Raw genomic sequence first — 14,985 nt, forward strand, 5'->3', positions numbered from 1 at the left:
ATGGAGGAAATGGAATGGCTCATAGAAAAGGGTGCTTTTCAGGCTCATTCCGCTCCTTCCACTTAGTACCTAACATGCCTTAGAATGAGTTCCTGATGTGCCTTTGAACAAGTAGTTGGATATCAGGATGACCTTGTTAGAGTGCCAAATAGTAGTACATCATAGTGGACCAACATAGTTCTGAATAGATGAGAGACGAATTTGGATGTTCATAGTTCTGAACACAACAGTGTTAAGAATTATTGGTTTTGCCAGTTGAATACACATTTGGTAGTAAATCAGACATTTTTATTAACTTAGTTATTTTCACTTTCTAAGGTATATATTTCTCCATCTTTCCTTTAGAATAAGGGTCACAGTGGGAGATCAACAGTTTTATTGCTCCTAGACCTGGAGCAGGAATCTGATAATGACTTGAACCGAGGAACTACTTGTTGACTATGATCTGACTTGGACCTCAACCAACCTAACCTAACCATTTTCAACCCTACTAAAATTGACATGTCATACAATAAGGCACAAATATGGCTGGTATACATGCTAGACAGGGGACCTCTATGCTAGGTTATACTCTCTTGAATGATGTAGAGCATTCATGGGCAGGATTGCTTCTATCCAAAATACACAGTGCCTTGTGGTGCACAACTTTGGACATGAACTATCCAACAATTAAAGAAGAAATCGTGCCTTTGAAATCTGTTTACATGGCCTACATATGATGTTTAACAGGTTGGATGTCTGAGTTGCATGAATGCATCATGTAATTCTATTTTATTGATATTTTTGTTTCTTTAAGGTTAGTGGGGGATCCTCCAGTGGCCTTTGAAGCCAAGATTGCTTTGTTGCTCTGTCAGTCTGGCTGTTGCATCGATCCTCTTGATGTTTAGTTGTTATTCAGAGTAACAATGCCTACTCACAACTTTGAACAACAAAGAGTTCAACAGGTAAAGAAGAAATGCTGTCCTTGGGATATGCTGGAGCTATCTCCATATTATGCTAATACTCTTGGGTTTCCTAGTGCAGTAGCTTGTTTGGGTAATTAAAAGAAAATCGCTGTTCTGCTGGATCGGTCACTCAAGATCTTTGGTCTCCACCCAGTGAAAAAAATTGGTTGCTGTGGGATATGGAGACCCTTTCCCGTTCGCCTACGGCTGGCTAACTGCTTTCTTGATTTCCAAGCAGCAGCCCCATCTAGTTAGCCCAAGAGGGGAAGACCAGAAGTGGCTAAGGGATGGACTTTTATTCGCCAAAGGCAATAGGCTAGTTGTCCCTATATGGGACATACCTAAAAAGGGTGCTTCTAAGGAAGTGCCATGACACGCGATGGGTAGGGCACCCAGGACAATGCAGCCACATGCACGTTATAAGAGGGTTAATCTTAAAATAACAAAGGATTCATAAGCACCGAACCTTGTATAGGTGTCTCAAACCATATGAACTGTTTCATTTCACGTGCTTAATATATTATGTGCATCATGCAATGAAAACTTTCTTTTCTTTGGAGTTGAAATCTGTAATTCTTATCTAATTGATGATTTTTGTATTATTGGGCTGCTTTTGCATCTTCATGTGCAGTAGATTTACATTTTCTCTGGTCTATTCCTGCTATTTTACAATTGGACACTCGTGAATTTGTTGACAGGTAGTACGGTCTCAAAGTGTTGTTGAACCTACTGCTGTCAACGCTGCTGCTGCAGCAACAGCAGCTTGGAACCAGACATATGCTGGATTTAGCAGTGGCATGCCAAAGAAGCTAATAAAGAAGAAGAATAAGGTTGTTCAGTCTGCATATTGTGCTGTCTGCAAAATTGATTGCAACAGCAAAGACGAACTCGACAAGCACAAGGCTGGCAAGAAGCACTTGAAGAACATCAAGAAGCTTGAAGAAGAGGCAAATAGTTCTAGGAAAGAGCGGGCACAGAGTATTGCTGCGAACACCAAGAAAACTGTGACAGCTACAATTGAGAAACCAAATGCTAGGGCAGCTCCAAAGGAGGATTTGGAGACAAAGCGTCGGAAGGTCTTGGAGGGTGGTGCGGCAGCTGCGGAAGTGCGGGTGTGCACATTGTGTGACACCGTTTGCAACAGTCAGACTGTTTACGACTTCCATATTGCTGGGAAAAAGCATGCTGCCCAGCTGAAAAAGAAATCGTAAGCACGTGCTGTTTCTGGTGTTGCTTAAAATTTGCAGGAATGTAATACTTTTGGGGGGTTGCAAATTCACATGAAATTCCCAGGAAGCGTTTTCTATTCCCTCTTTTTTCACTTCATATTGTTGGCATGCGGATTCTTGTAATTCATGTTTAACTATACATGGATCCTATGTTTGCTGTTAGGGACTAGTGCAATACAAATGTTAAATTATGTTTCAGGAATCTCTCTCTCTCTCTCTCTCTCTCTCTGCCACCACCCACCAAGCACATAATGAAAAGTGCATGGATCTCCCAGTTATGTTGTGAAGAAGTTCCATCCCTGCCCCCCTTTCCTTTTCATGTCTGTTTCATTTTTGTAGTCATACAGGTTCCTGTGGTTCATTGGTAATATGCAGTGGAATTTTCTTTTCATGTTCGACCTATTTTTGTTGTAAGCTCTAGGGTTGAGCTATTTTTAACCAAGAAAGTTCGCATGGTTGTTTCACAAGGGGTGTGAAAATATTGTGTTGGTTACTTGCACCATCAAGCTAGTGGATTAAGCATGAGGCGGAGAGGAGGACGTTGGCCGGGATTGGCCAAACCTCTATATATTTGGTGTCTTCAATTCTCTTCCACCCTATCTCATACGATTTCTCTTGTGTGATAAAAAGTTTTAAAAACCAATTCACCCCCACCCCCCGCCTCTTGGGTGTTTCGTCATATTGAGATATCATAGCCTCACTTCTTTACTAAGAACTTCACTGTTCTAAAAAGATCTTTATAGTAAACATCGTAGGAACCCTTTTAGTAAAGGAGCCTCATCAATCATGCCTTTTCATTTTGATAGATCAAATTATAATTTTTGAAAGATTATAACGAGTATATTCATTCAATCCATTGATTATGAGGTTTGGAAGGTTTTCTTAAATAAATCATTTAAACCAACCGAGGCGGATGAGTCAAAATGATCAAAATACAATTTCAAAAAACTAACCATCAAAGCTAAAGCTATAAATTTGCGTTATTGATGCTAACAAATTTAATTGTGTGAATTTGTAAGAGCACTAAAGAGATATAGGATAAGCTTGAAGCCACTCACACAAGTACCACTCAAGTAAAGCAATCCAAAGTAAACATGTTGGTACATGATTATGAACTCTTCAAGATGAAGCTCGAAGAATCAATATATGAAATGTTCACAAGGTTTACCAACATCATTAATGGATTGAAAACTCTTGAAAAAAAATACTCAAGCCTGGAGTTGATAAATAAGGTACTTCGCTCACTTCCTAAAACTTGGAGCCTAAAAGTAACTGTTATTGATGAAGCCAAGGACCTCAACAAGTTGTTTTTGGATGAGCTCATGGGTTCTTTAATAACTCATGAAATCACCTTAGAAAAAGAGAAAATGAAACAAAGACAAAAGGTAAGAAGACCTTTGTCTTAAAAACAAAGTCATCAAATCTCCTTGAATCAAGTAGTGAGGAAGAAAATAAGAGTAAAGATAAAGAATTTGTCATGATGTCAATAAAGTTCAAAGAATTTCTTAGATGACAAAAGAGAGGCAAAATAATCTGTAGAAGATTAATGAAGAAATCATCACCTTACAAGGAGCAAGCTAAATAAGAAATCATTTGTTTTTAGTGTAGGAAACTAAGACATATTAAAATAGATTATCCCAAGAATAATCAAAATAAAGAAAAGAGAAAAGGCAAAAAAGTTATGATGACTATTTGGAGTGATGAAGATGACTCATCACCCGATGAAAGTGAGCATGAAGTAGCAAAAGTATGTCTCATGGCCAACGAGAACAACCACGATGAGGTAATTGATCTTGATCACTCTTTTTTTAACTTTGATGATTTTTTAGAAAAAAATGATGAATTATTAGAAAATTTTGTTAAATTTTAAAGTAAAAACAAAGACCTTAAGAAGAGTGTTAAATGGCTAACTAATCTCAACAAAAGCTTGCAAGGTTAAGTGAATGACTTAATGATAGAGAAAAACAACTCTTGTGACAAAAAAAAATGCTTAAGAAAGAAATTATTGATTTTGAATAAATGTCTTACAAAATTTGTAAGGTAGATCCAATGTTTGGGTCTCAAAAAGGGGTGTTTCGAAAAGAAGGGATGGGATATTCTCCTAAAAATATTGTGGACTGACTTCGGTGGATCTATACTCATTTGGGTACTAAAGACATGCAATTGAACTTATCTCTCTTGTAGATATGCCTTGGAGCCAAGGATGATGGTGATACTTGGATCCTAGATAGCGGATGCTCAAGGCATATGACAAGCGACAAATCCTACTTGAACTCTCTCATCATGCAAGATAGTGGATTGGTTGTCTATAGAGACAATGAGAGAAGAAAAATCATTGCATAGGAACCATTGGTAATGAAAGCTCTACCTTTATTGAAAATGTCTTTTATGTATATGGACTAAAACACAATCTTCTTAGCATTAGCTAACTAAGTGACAAAGGACATAAAATATACTTTGATGAATCACATTGTAAAATAAAAGATAAATCATCTAATATTATAAAATTTCATAAAAATTTCCTTAAAAATATGTATGTCATTAAATTAGATAAATTACATGAGAAAAAATGTATGACTTATATCTAATAGCAAGGATGATTGTTGGGTTTGGCATAAAAGATTAGGGCATGCTAGCACTAGTGATATCCAAATTAATCAAGCATGAGTTAGTAAATGGTTTGCCTAGACTACGTTTTGTTTTAAAAAAAATATGTGATGTATGTGCAAAAGGCAAACATACTAAAACCTCATTTAAATAAAAAAATACTGTCTCAACCTCTAGACCATTAGAGCTTCTCCATATGAATCTCTTTGGTCCATCTAGGACTAGTAGTCTTGGTAAAAAAAGGTTTGGTTTTGTAATTGTTGATGATTTTTCACATTTAACTTAGATTATTATTCTCGCTAACAAAAATGATGCATTAAATGAGTTTGTTAAACTTTGTAAACACATTCAATTAGAAAAGATGATTCTATTACAAACATTAGAAGTGATCATGGTGGAGAATTTGAAAATTTGGAGTTTGCAAAGTTTTGTAATGAGAATGGATTCTCTCATAATTTTTTCGCACCTAGAACTCCTCAATAAAATGGTGTTGTTGAAAGGAGAAATAAAACCTTAGAGGAAATGTCTAGAACCATACTTTATAAAATAATCTTCATCGTTATTTTTGGACCGAAGTCTTAAACTTATCATGTTACGTCATAAATAGGGTTATGATAAGGCCTATCCTTAAAAGGACTCCATATGAGCTTTACAAGGAAAGGAAGTCCAACATTTCATATTTTAAACCTTTTAGTTACAAATGTTTTGTTTTGAACAATGATAAAGATAATTTGGACAAGTTTGATGTCAAAAGTGATGAAAAAGTATTTTTTAGATATGCCAAAGATCATCCAAAGAAAAATATTCTTGGAAATCTAAATGAAGGGGTAAGTACTCAACTTTATTTGAATAATGTGTACAAGTTTCTCGGTTTTGTTTCTCAAATAGAACCTAAATATATTAATGTAGCCCTTAATGATGAATCTTGGATTAATAGATATACAAGAGAAACTTAATCAATTTGAAAGAAATAATGTTTGTGATTTAGTTTCTAGACCTAAAGATCAACATATTATTGAGACAAAATGGATTTTTAGAAACAAACTTGATGAATCTAGCGAAATAATTAGAAATAAGGCTAAACTTGTTTCCCAAGGGTATAACCAAGAACAAGGAATTGACTTTAATGAAACATATGTACTGGTAGCTACATTAGATGCAATTAAAATGTTATTAGTTTTGGCATATGCTCTTGACTTTAAATTGTATCAAATGAATGTCAAAAGTGCATTTTTAAATGGATTTGTCAAAGAAAAAGTTTATATAGAACAACCCCTCAGTTTTGAAGATCCTTGTTTCTCAAATCACATTTTTAAATTAAAGAAATCTCTTCAGGGTTTGAAACAAGCCCTTCATGCTTGGTATAAAAAGCATATCACATTTTTTATAAATCAAGGTTTTACAAAAGGTTAAGTTGATACTATACTTTTTATCAAAAAATGAGCTTAACATTTTAATAGTTCAAATTTATGTAGATGATATTAATTTTGGTGCTATTAATGATGTTATGAGTAAAGAAATTTCTAAACTGATGCAAGGAGAATTTGAAATGAGCATAATGGAAAAATTAAGCTTCTTCCTTATACTTCGTATTAACCAAAGCAAAGAATGTATCTTTATTTGTCAAACTAAGTACACAAGGGAGTTACTTAAGAAATATGGATTGCATAACTATAAAGGAAGCTCAACTCCTATGTCTACTTCAACAAAATAAAAAAATGATGAAAAAGGTTAGTCTATTGATCCCAAACTATGTAGAGGTATTATAGATTCATTATTGTATTTGACGGCTAGTAGAGTAGACATTCTATTTAGTGTGTGCTTATGTGCAAGATATCAAAGCAATCCTAAAGAATCCTATCTAAGTGTCATTAAGAGAATATTTAGATACTCATTGGACACTTTGGACTTAAGCCTTTGGTATCTAAAAGGATATCCTTGTGAATGTATGACTTATTCCAATGCAGATTATGCCGAATACAAAATAGATAGAAAGATTACAAGTGGATCATGTCAACTTCTTGGTAGATGTTTGATTTCTTGATCTTTGAAGAAGCAACATTTTATGGCATTGTCTACCACCAAGGCCGAGTATGTGGTTGTCGATAGTTGTTGTGCTCAAATTTTATGGCTCATGCATCTAGATCATATTCCTCTCTATTGTGACAAAACTAGTGTGACCCTTATTTCAAAAAATCTAATTCAACACTCAAGATTTAAACATATAGAGATTAGACATTACTTCATTAGAGACCATGTCAGTAAGGGTGACATAGAACTCAAGTTCATTGACTCCAACAAGCAATTATCAGATATTTTTACAAAACCTTTAAGTAAAGAAATATTTTCTACAATTAAAAGAGAGCTTGGTATGCACAATTATTTTTGATCTACTGGTATAACCAATTATTCTTGATCTATTGTGTTTGCATGCTCTTAAATAGAAAATAATTGTTTTAAAATTTCTTGAACCATGTGTTTGATTTGAATGCAAATTATTCTATAAAGTGAGCCGAAAGGTGATTTCTGTTAGGATATTGGAAGGATCTCAGATCATCATCTTAACCCATCAAGTTTTATCTCAATTTTTCTTAAATCTTGTGACTTAAGTGTGCTTGAGTCGACTCCTTCACAAAGAAGAGTTGTTTGCTAATCAAAATCTTATATTAGTATCTTTCAGAATTCTTTTTAAAGCACTGAGAGTCGACCCTTTACTTTGAGAGTAGACCCTTTTACTTTAAGGTGTCGACCCTTTCATTTTGAGAGTCGACCCCGCACTTGTCTCAAAGAGTCGACCCTCTCATTTCGAGAGTCAACTCCTCTTCTTGCCCTACACATAAACCTCTCACGAGAGTCGACTCCTCTAATTCAAGAGTTGACTCATCCATGATCTATTTAAGGGAGAGTCAACCCTTCTGCATCATTTTGTGTTTTGTTTTTCTCTCTCCATTACTCTCACCCAAAAGGCTTCTAGGGAACAATCGACCCCGAACTGACAGGGCGCCTCATCCTCTACTGTGAGCGGGTAATCTTCCTTCTGGCTTGTGCATTTGTTCTATCACATCAACTCAGCAAAGCCCTTGAAGAAATCTCAAAAATGGTGAAGAAAAGTTTAGCAGACAAGAAAAGAATGACTTCTCCTTCCATAGGGGAACAAGAAGTCTGATTCAAATGGGTTCATGACACCTCGACTCCTCAACAGAATTTTGATAAAAAATATTTCTCTACCAAGGTTAGTCAAGCACTTTACAAGGTCAATTTTAGGTAGAGAAGGTATTGAATAGCAAGATGGTAGATTTCAATTTTATGGACAAATTTTCTCTTCCATTGAGAGGAAAATTTGATGTTATGGGGTGGACAAAGTTTCTTTCCATCAGGAATCCTACTTACCCAATTTTAACTAGATACTTTTGTGTGAATATGAAGATATCCAACAATGGATTCTTCACATTCATAAAGGGGAAAGAGATTGCAGTAAACAAAGATGTTTTGAGCAGTGTCCTGCACATACCCAATCGAGGATTAAACAACATAGACAAGTATAATCGAAATGGAAATGAAGTAGTAAGGTTCATCACTGGAAACACCTCTGCTTCAGGTACAAAAACCCTCGTTGCCACTAAATTTACATTAGATTATTGTCTAATCCACTATATTGTTATAACTATTATTCTTTCTATTAGTGGTAAGCTTGGAGGTGTATCTAACCTTCAATTAATGTTTCTGGACTACATCATTAAAGGTCATCAGTTGAATCTGCCTAAATTTATTCTTTAACATATGAACAATGCATTCGACTACAAAGGACCCTTTTCATATGGATCTGTGATAATAAGGATTTTGGAACTTTATAAAGTTCCTTTATCAAGGGAAAAAGCCAAGAATTCAAGGCATTTAAATGTTTTTAATTAAGAAACTCCACGCAGAATGGGTTATATTTGGGAAGAAAATCAATCGATATCATAAAAAACACTTGTATCTATTGAGGGGGAGGACACATCCTCTAACCCAGATGATGAAGTTCATGCCTCAAACACTCCTTTCACCCTTGCATCCGCATCTGCTCCATTTTTTTTATGAGACCAACCTAGGCCAAGGGGGAGCACGAGGACTATTGGAGATCATAGTTTGGATCTCATACTCATGGAGAAGTTTGAGCTGGGAAGACTGATCTAGTCAAAGTAAAAGAACTTCTTGTTGAAACACATAATCATATTTTTTATTTGGAAACTTAGATGAAAGATTTCCAGATTGAGATCAGGAACAACCTTGCATACACCAGTCAACAGTTCCAGAGGCCTCCTCCTTCCTAGTATTGTGTTTGTTTTGTCTGTCATGATTGCCACATTTAGATTAGTTTTTTCCTTTTGTCTTAACAAGTCACTTTTTTGGCTAACCAAACTCCTTATAACATGTACTCGGTGATTGTGTTTTTGTTTGTAAGCTTCTATGGCAAAAATCTATGAATACAAGATATTTTATATTCACTTATACATGGTTAGATGATAGTCTTTTTGATGAATGTCAAAACAGGGGGAGAAATTGTAAATATATTAGTAGAATAATGCATAATCACCCCCAAAGTTCCTTATATTAAAGACTCTAATGGGTGTATTGCATTTTGAAGTTGGTTTTCTTGTGTGATATCTTTTTGCATTATTATTATCTTTTTGCATTATTATTGAAAAAGTTTTCTCATCATCAAAAAAGGGGAGAGATTGTTGAGTTCCTAAATTGATTTCAATGATTACAAAACTCTGATGACTAATTATTGAACCTAAAGTGTGCAGGGATTTAACATTACCTTAATTGTTTTTAAGGATCAAATTGTAGTTCTAAATATCTCCCCAAAAGTGTTAAAAGATTATGCAATTTCAATGATGATTTTTGGAGATATACACATGATTAAAATGAAGAAGAGTCGACCCCTGAATAGCTTCAGAATCAACTTCCAAATTCTCATATAAAGGCACAAAAAAGTCAACACTTAAACCAAAGAGTTGACCCTTGAAAGAGTGGATATATTAAGTCTCAAAGCAAAGTGAGTCGACTCTCAGACAACTAAATGCACACTCTTTTACTGTGCATCAAAGAGTCAACCCTCAGAAAGGAAAAGTCATCCCTCAGGCAACTGAATGCATATATATTGACTGAGCACTAAAAGAGTCAACACTTAGAATCAAGAGTTGACCCTCGAGAAAAAGAGTCGACCCTTAAGAAGGAAGAGTCGACTCCTTGCAAAAGCCAAAGTCATACTTAGTTTTAAAGAGTCAACCCTCAAAATGAAGAGTTGACCTTTAGGGAGAAAGAGTTGACCCTTAGGAGAAAGAGTCGACCCCTAAAAGGTTCAGAGTCAAGTCAAGGGCATAACAAATAGATTTTAATGTCATATAACTATTGTAAAAGGTGATTTTTGTCCCCAACGGATCTATCTCATCCCCAACTATATAATGATGACAAAGGATAATTTTAGAATTGTTGAAATCATATACACCTTCAAGTTCATCAAAGATTCAAAGCTTCAAGCATTCAAGCTCTTCAAAGATCTTCAACTATGAACTATTTTGAATCTCGTCGATTGTGTTGATATATTTAGGCATTTTTCCTTGAGTTTACTTCACTCTTGATTATCATTGTTTGCAAATCTTGCATTGTAAAAGAGTAACTTGTTTTCAACCTATTTTTGTTTGTAAGCTCTAGGGTTGATCTATCATGAATTGAAAAAGTTCACGTGGTTGTTTCACGAGGGGTGTGAAACAATTGTATTGGTTACTAGCACCATCAAGCTAGTGGATTTAATGAATTAAGCGTGAGGCTGAGAAGACGTAGGCCGTGATTGACCATTCTTCTATATATTTGGTGTCTTGAATTTTCTCCTTCATGCGATCTCTTACAATTTCTCTTGTGTGTGATAAAAAGTTGTAAAAACATTGGGACTCAATAGTTATGATTGGAATAAAGCAATGATATTTTTAAAACACATTATATTTTGAATATATATATCACCATCGATAGTATGAAAATATTGCAATATTTTCAAAATAGCGGCAATATTTGTGACTATGATTTGAAGTAAGAAAGATTGGCCTTTTCCATCAGCAAAGCATGCTCATAACCTTAGAAACTTCTGATTTGAACCATCTCCTGACAGTAGGACAACATGGACTTGTCTATTTTAGGTCTTTGAAAGAGTAACCCATGCAACCCTAAACACTAATAATTAATGATACCTTACATTTTTGAATTTTTTTCTTTAAGGTCAAGGGATAATCCCTTAGTCATCAAGTGCATATTGGCAGGCTTCCGATTGGTCCCTCTTGCCTATTGGGAGGTGGGTGGGTGGGGTGGTGTGTGTGTGGGGGGGGGGGGGGTTACTTCCAGCAGTGGCAAAAGAAGGCCCCCGTGGGTCTTGAACTCATGGCATCCTATCAACTTGGTAAAATTTATAAATCTCCCCTACCAAAGGAGTTGAGCTCTTGTGGGTACAATTTTTATTCAGAAAATAATTGTATTGTCCTTGCAAAATGGTGTGCTTTTCAAAATACTTAGCAATTTGACAAAATCCTCTGCCTATTTAAAATCACCGATGCTTGACTTTTTAGGACATTTTTTTCCTTTTTACAAATAAACCTGTTGAGATTCTGTGATATATATATATATATATATATATATGTACATGTAGGAACTTCACAACCTTTCAATAAAAAGGAGATTCTATGAAAATCTGCAAATACAGTACGACATTCACAAATATAGTATGACCTTTGTGAATATAACCTACAAACCTCACTTAAGTAAATACTTTTCAAGGAGCTCTGCAAATGTGTGTGACATTCACAAATACTAGTTGTGAATGTTTGCAACTTTCACACTTTGATGAGACCTCCACAAATACACTACAACATTCATAAATTTACGATCATCACGTATTTAACCTGTGAACCTCACTTAAGTAAATAATCATCAAGAAGCTTCACAAATGTGTGTAACATTCACAAATACCTATATATGCGGATCTTGTGCCTCATTTGTGAATTTTCTGAACATTCACACATAGGACATGAGATTCACAAATTTTCTCAAGACTTAAATGTGAATCTTTTCATATTTTTGTGAATGTTCGTATAAGCATTAAATGTCAATGTTCGTACGAGCATTAAATATGATGCTTCATTATTTAAAAAATGATGGTTCACATTTTAGGAATTTGTATGTGGTCCCAAACCTCTTTTGCCCCACTGTGTTTCCCCTGGCAAAAAAATTTAACTGCTATTTTTTGGTGGCACTTCATCTGCAATGTTTTGAGTGTTTGAAACAATTATTTTTTGAAAATTTTGGCATGAATAAGTTATTTTAACTAAACATTGGCATGAATTGGTTATTTTGTGAAAGAATTGCATGATTCTCAAGTTATCTTTGCATGTTCAATCACTTATTCTGTTTTTTTGTTTGTTTAATTCATTTTTATGTGAGTCTCTGTTTCTCATGTTTCTATAATTTGGTATGCCTTTATTTTCATGCGGTTTTTTATCTGATGTGGTCATGAGCTTTACACTATAAAAAATTTGTATTTAGTGCATTGATCATTAAATTTGTTGTTTCTAAGAAGTGTATTGACCATAATTTTTATCATTAAATTTATTGAATATAAGAAATTATTTTAATGAATTTGTTTGTCTGAGGCTTCAAAATTTCAAAAACAAGCTTGCAACTTGTCAGGTATGTTGGCATTCTTTTTTCATGTTAAATAAATAGATAAATGTACAACTCTAAAAATTGCTTCATTGTTCCTATTCTACATAATTTTTTTACTTTTTGGCATGTCTATTTATTATATGCCTCAAATTTATCTTATGCAAAAAAAATATATTATTCTACTATTGCATTACATTTAAAATTAAGGCTAAACTATATTTTTGTTTAACTTTGTCTCCATATATTTGCTCAAACATTTTTTTCTATGTTCCATGTGAAAATGAGGATGACATTGATACCTATAAATGTTGACAATGTCAACTATGATATCCAAAGGCAAGAGATGTCATTTTGGATTAATATTTTTTTGAATTAATTATAGGGTTATTTCTTTCAGATTTCTTTCTTTCTTTTTAATCTTTGATTGTCTATGCCAATTTGCAAAATTGTTAGTTAATTCTTCACACTACTAACATATTGATAGATGTGTAAGATGTTGCTCGGTAGTCAAGGTTAATTGCTTAGTATAAATTGATCTTCTGTTTAGATGCCATGATCTTTTTTGTTTTTTGTTTTTTTGTGAATTTAAAGTTTTTAGTATTTGCTGAGACAAAAAAATTCAATGTCATGATCTTTTTTGTTTTTTATTATTTTTTAGTATTTACTTTTCTATTTAGTATAAATTATTTTTTATTCCTATCGTTTCATGAGCAATAGATGTTATACATATTGTTGCTATTAAGATTGATCTCATGTTTAGACAATTGTATTATATTGAAAAAAGGAAAGCAAAAAAGAAAAGTATAATAGTGAACCTTTGTCTTCATTTTAATGAATATATATTGTCCGCTTCATCTTCTTGCAATACATACGATTAGGCGTCCACAATATTTGATGTTATTTTTAATGTAAAAAGTTGATGCTTACTTTTGTTAGTTGCTATGAAAATGATTTTTCAATCACCAGTTTGTCCATTTTGTTTTTATATAAAATTCTTTATTTACTGATTATAAAATAACAATTGAAGAGATTATCATGGAGGCAACAACACCCGCACCAACACCTACTGATGGGACAAAGCAAAGCAAGCAATTGATAGTTTACCTACTGGTTGATCCATCCTACAATACAGTACAGAGGAGGCTTAACACATAGACAAAGAAAAAACTTGCTTTGTGGCAAAAAATATAGGTGACCGATATATACCATGATAAATGTAGCATGAGTAAGAGGAGGCCCAGAAAGCTTTGCTTAAATAAGAAGTAGGCAACACCTTTGTGGTTAAAAGTATTGCAAAAGAAAATGAATGAGAAGCTTGTGGCCAAAATCATGTATTTTATCCCGAAAGCATCTAAGGAGGGATATTTATGTGTATATTCAGTGGTGAAGAACTTGAAGGAGTCATTGATAGAGTCTGAGACTATTGCTAACCTTAATGTCTGACTAGAGGAAGCAGGAGATATAACCACCTGCAGTGGCAGTGGTGAAATGAAGAGGGATAGTGTGGACACTATGAGGTTGGAGAGGGAGAAGAGGATATCTCAGTAAGGGAAGGATTCCATGGCTGAGGTGGAAAAGATTTTAGAGAACATAGAAGGTTGAGATGTTAGAGGTGGAGAATGTTGTTGATGGTCCTCAACAAAAGTAGAAGGTTGGGGTGGAGAGTGCACGGGAGAATGCTCAGGAGTCTGAGGAGGTGAAAGATCAACTCTTAGAGAATCAAGTGCATGCTCCAAAAAAAAGGTCACAACAATGAACAAGGTTTGGTGCTTGTGGACAAGTACTTTCTGCATTAGTTATTGTGTGCAATATGTTTATAAGATGATTGCGATCAATTTCAATGTTAATTATCATATATATGTGTTTGTGTTGATTCTTGCAATTCAATATTTAAAATATTATATGTGTGTATGAAGCATGTAAGTAAGATCATTATGTTAAATAAGCAATTCATTGATTAATTTGTCATATATGTATTAAGCATGTTTTTAGAATAATTAGTCTGAGTATTAAATTATATATATATATATGTGTATATATATATATATATATATGTGTGTGTGTGTGTGTGTGTGTGTGTGTGTGTGTGCACATGTGAAGCATGTTTGTAAGATAAATAGTTTGATTCTTACATTAATTTGGGTATGAATTTGAGTTTGAGTTTGAATTTGAATTTGAGTTTGAGTTTGAATTTGAAATAAATTTTTATAGACACCCCATTTTGGATTGAGATATTTTTCATGTCAAAATCCCCAAATTTCATAACCAAGTATGACTTTAATCTTATTTTGATCTTTAAAATGATATCTTTAAGGTTTTTAACCAAAAGAAAAGTTAAAGATAAGGTTTTCAACTTTCCAACTATAATGCCTCGAAATTTTCAACTTAAAAACTTAGAATTTTAACCCCATTTTTTTTTAAAATAGCACAAGAGAAATAATTTGGGTTTTGAAAGAGTCGAACAATTCTGGCGGGTTACAAAGATGAGAAATATGTTTGAAACATAGTTG

At 34.0% G+C, this 14,985-nt stretch overlaps 1 protein-coding gene across 1 annotated transcript in view; it reads left to right on the top strand.

The window, feature by feature from the left end:
• LOC149813194 (uncharacterized) overlaps window positions 1-2,372 on the top strand; it is a 70,448-nt gene extending 68,076 nt beyond the window's left edge. Inside the window, exon 2 of the mRNA XM_089990861.1 lies at window positions 1,643-2,372. Coding sequence (XP_089846987.1) covers window positions 1,643-2,155 — 513 coding nt within the window. The 3' untranslated portion in view covers window positions 2,156-2,372. The remainder of the gene's footprint in view (window positions 1-1,642) is intronic.
• The last annotated feature ends 12,613 nt before the right edge of the window (window positions 2,373-14,985 follow it).

This window comes from Nuphar pumila, chromosome 16, assembly GCF_984573655.1.
Source record: "Nuphar pumila chromosome 16, dmNupPumi1.hap1.1, whole genome shotgun sequence".
In the NCBI taxonomy this organism is placed as follows: Eukaryota; Viridiplantae; Streptophyta; class Magnoliopsida; order Nymphaeales; family Nymphaeaceae; genus Nuphar; species Nuphar pumila.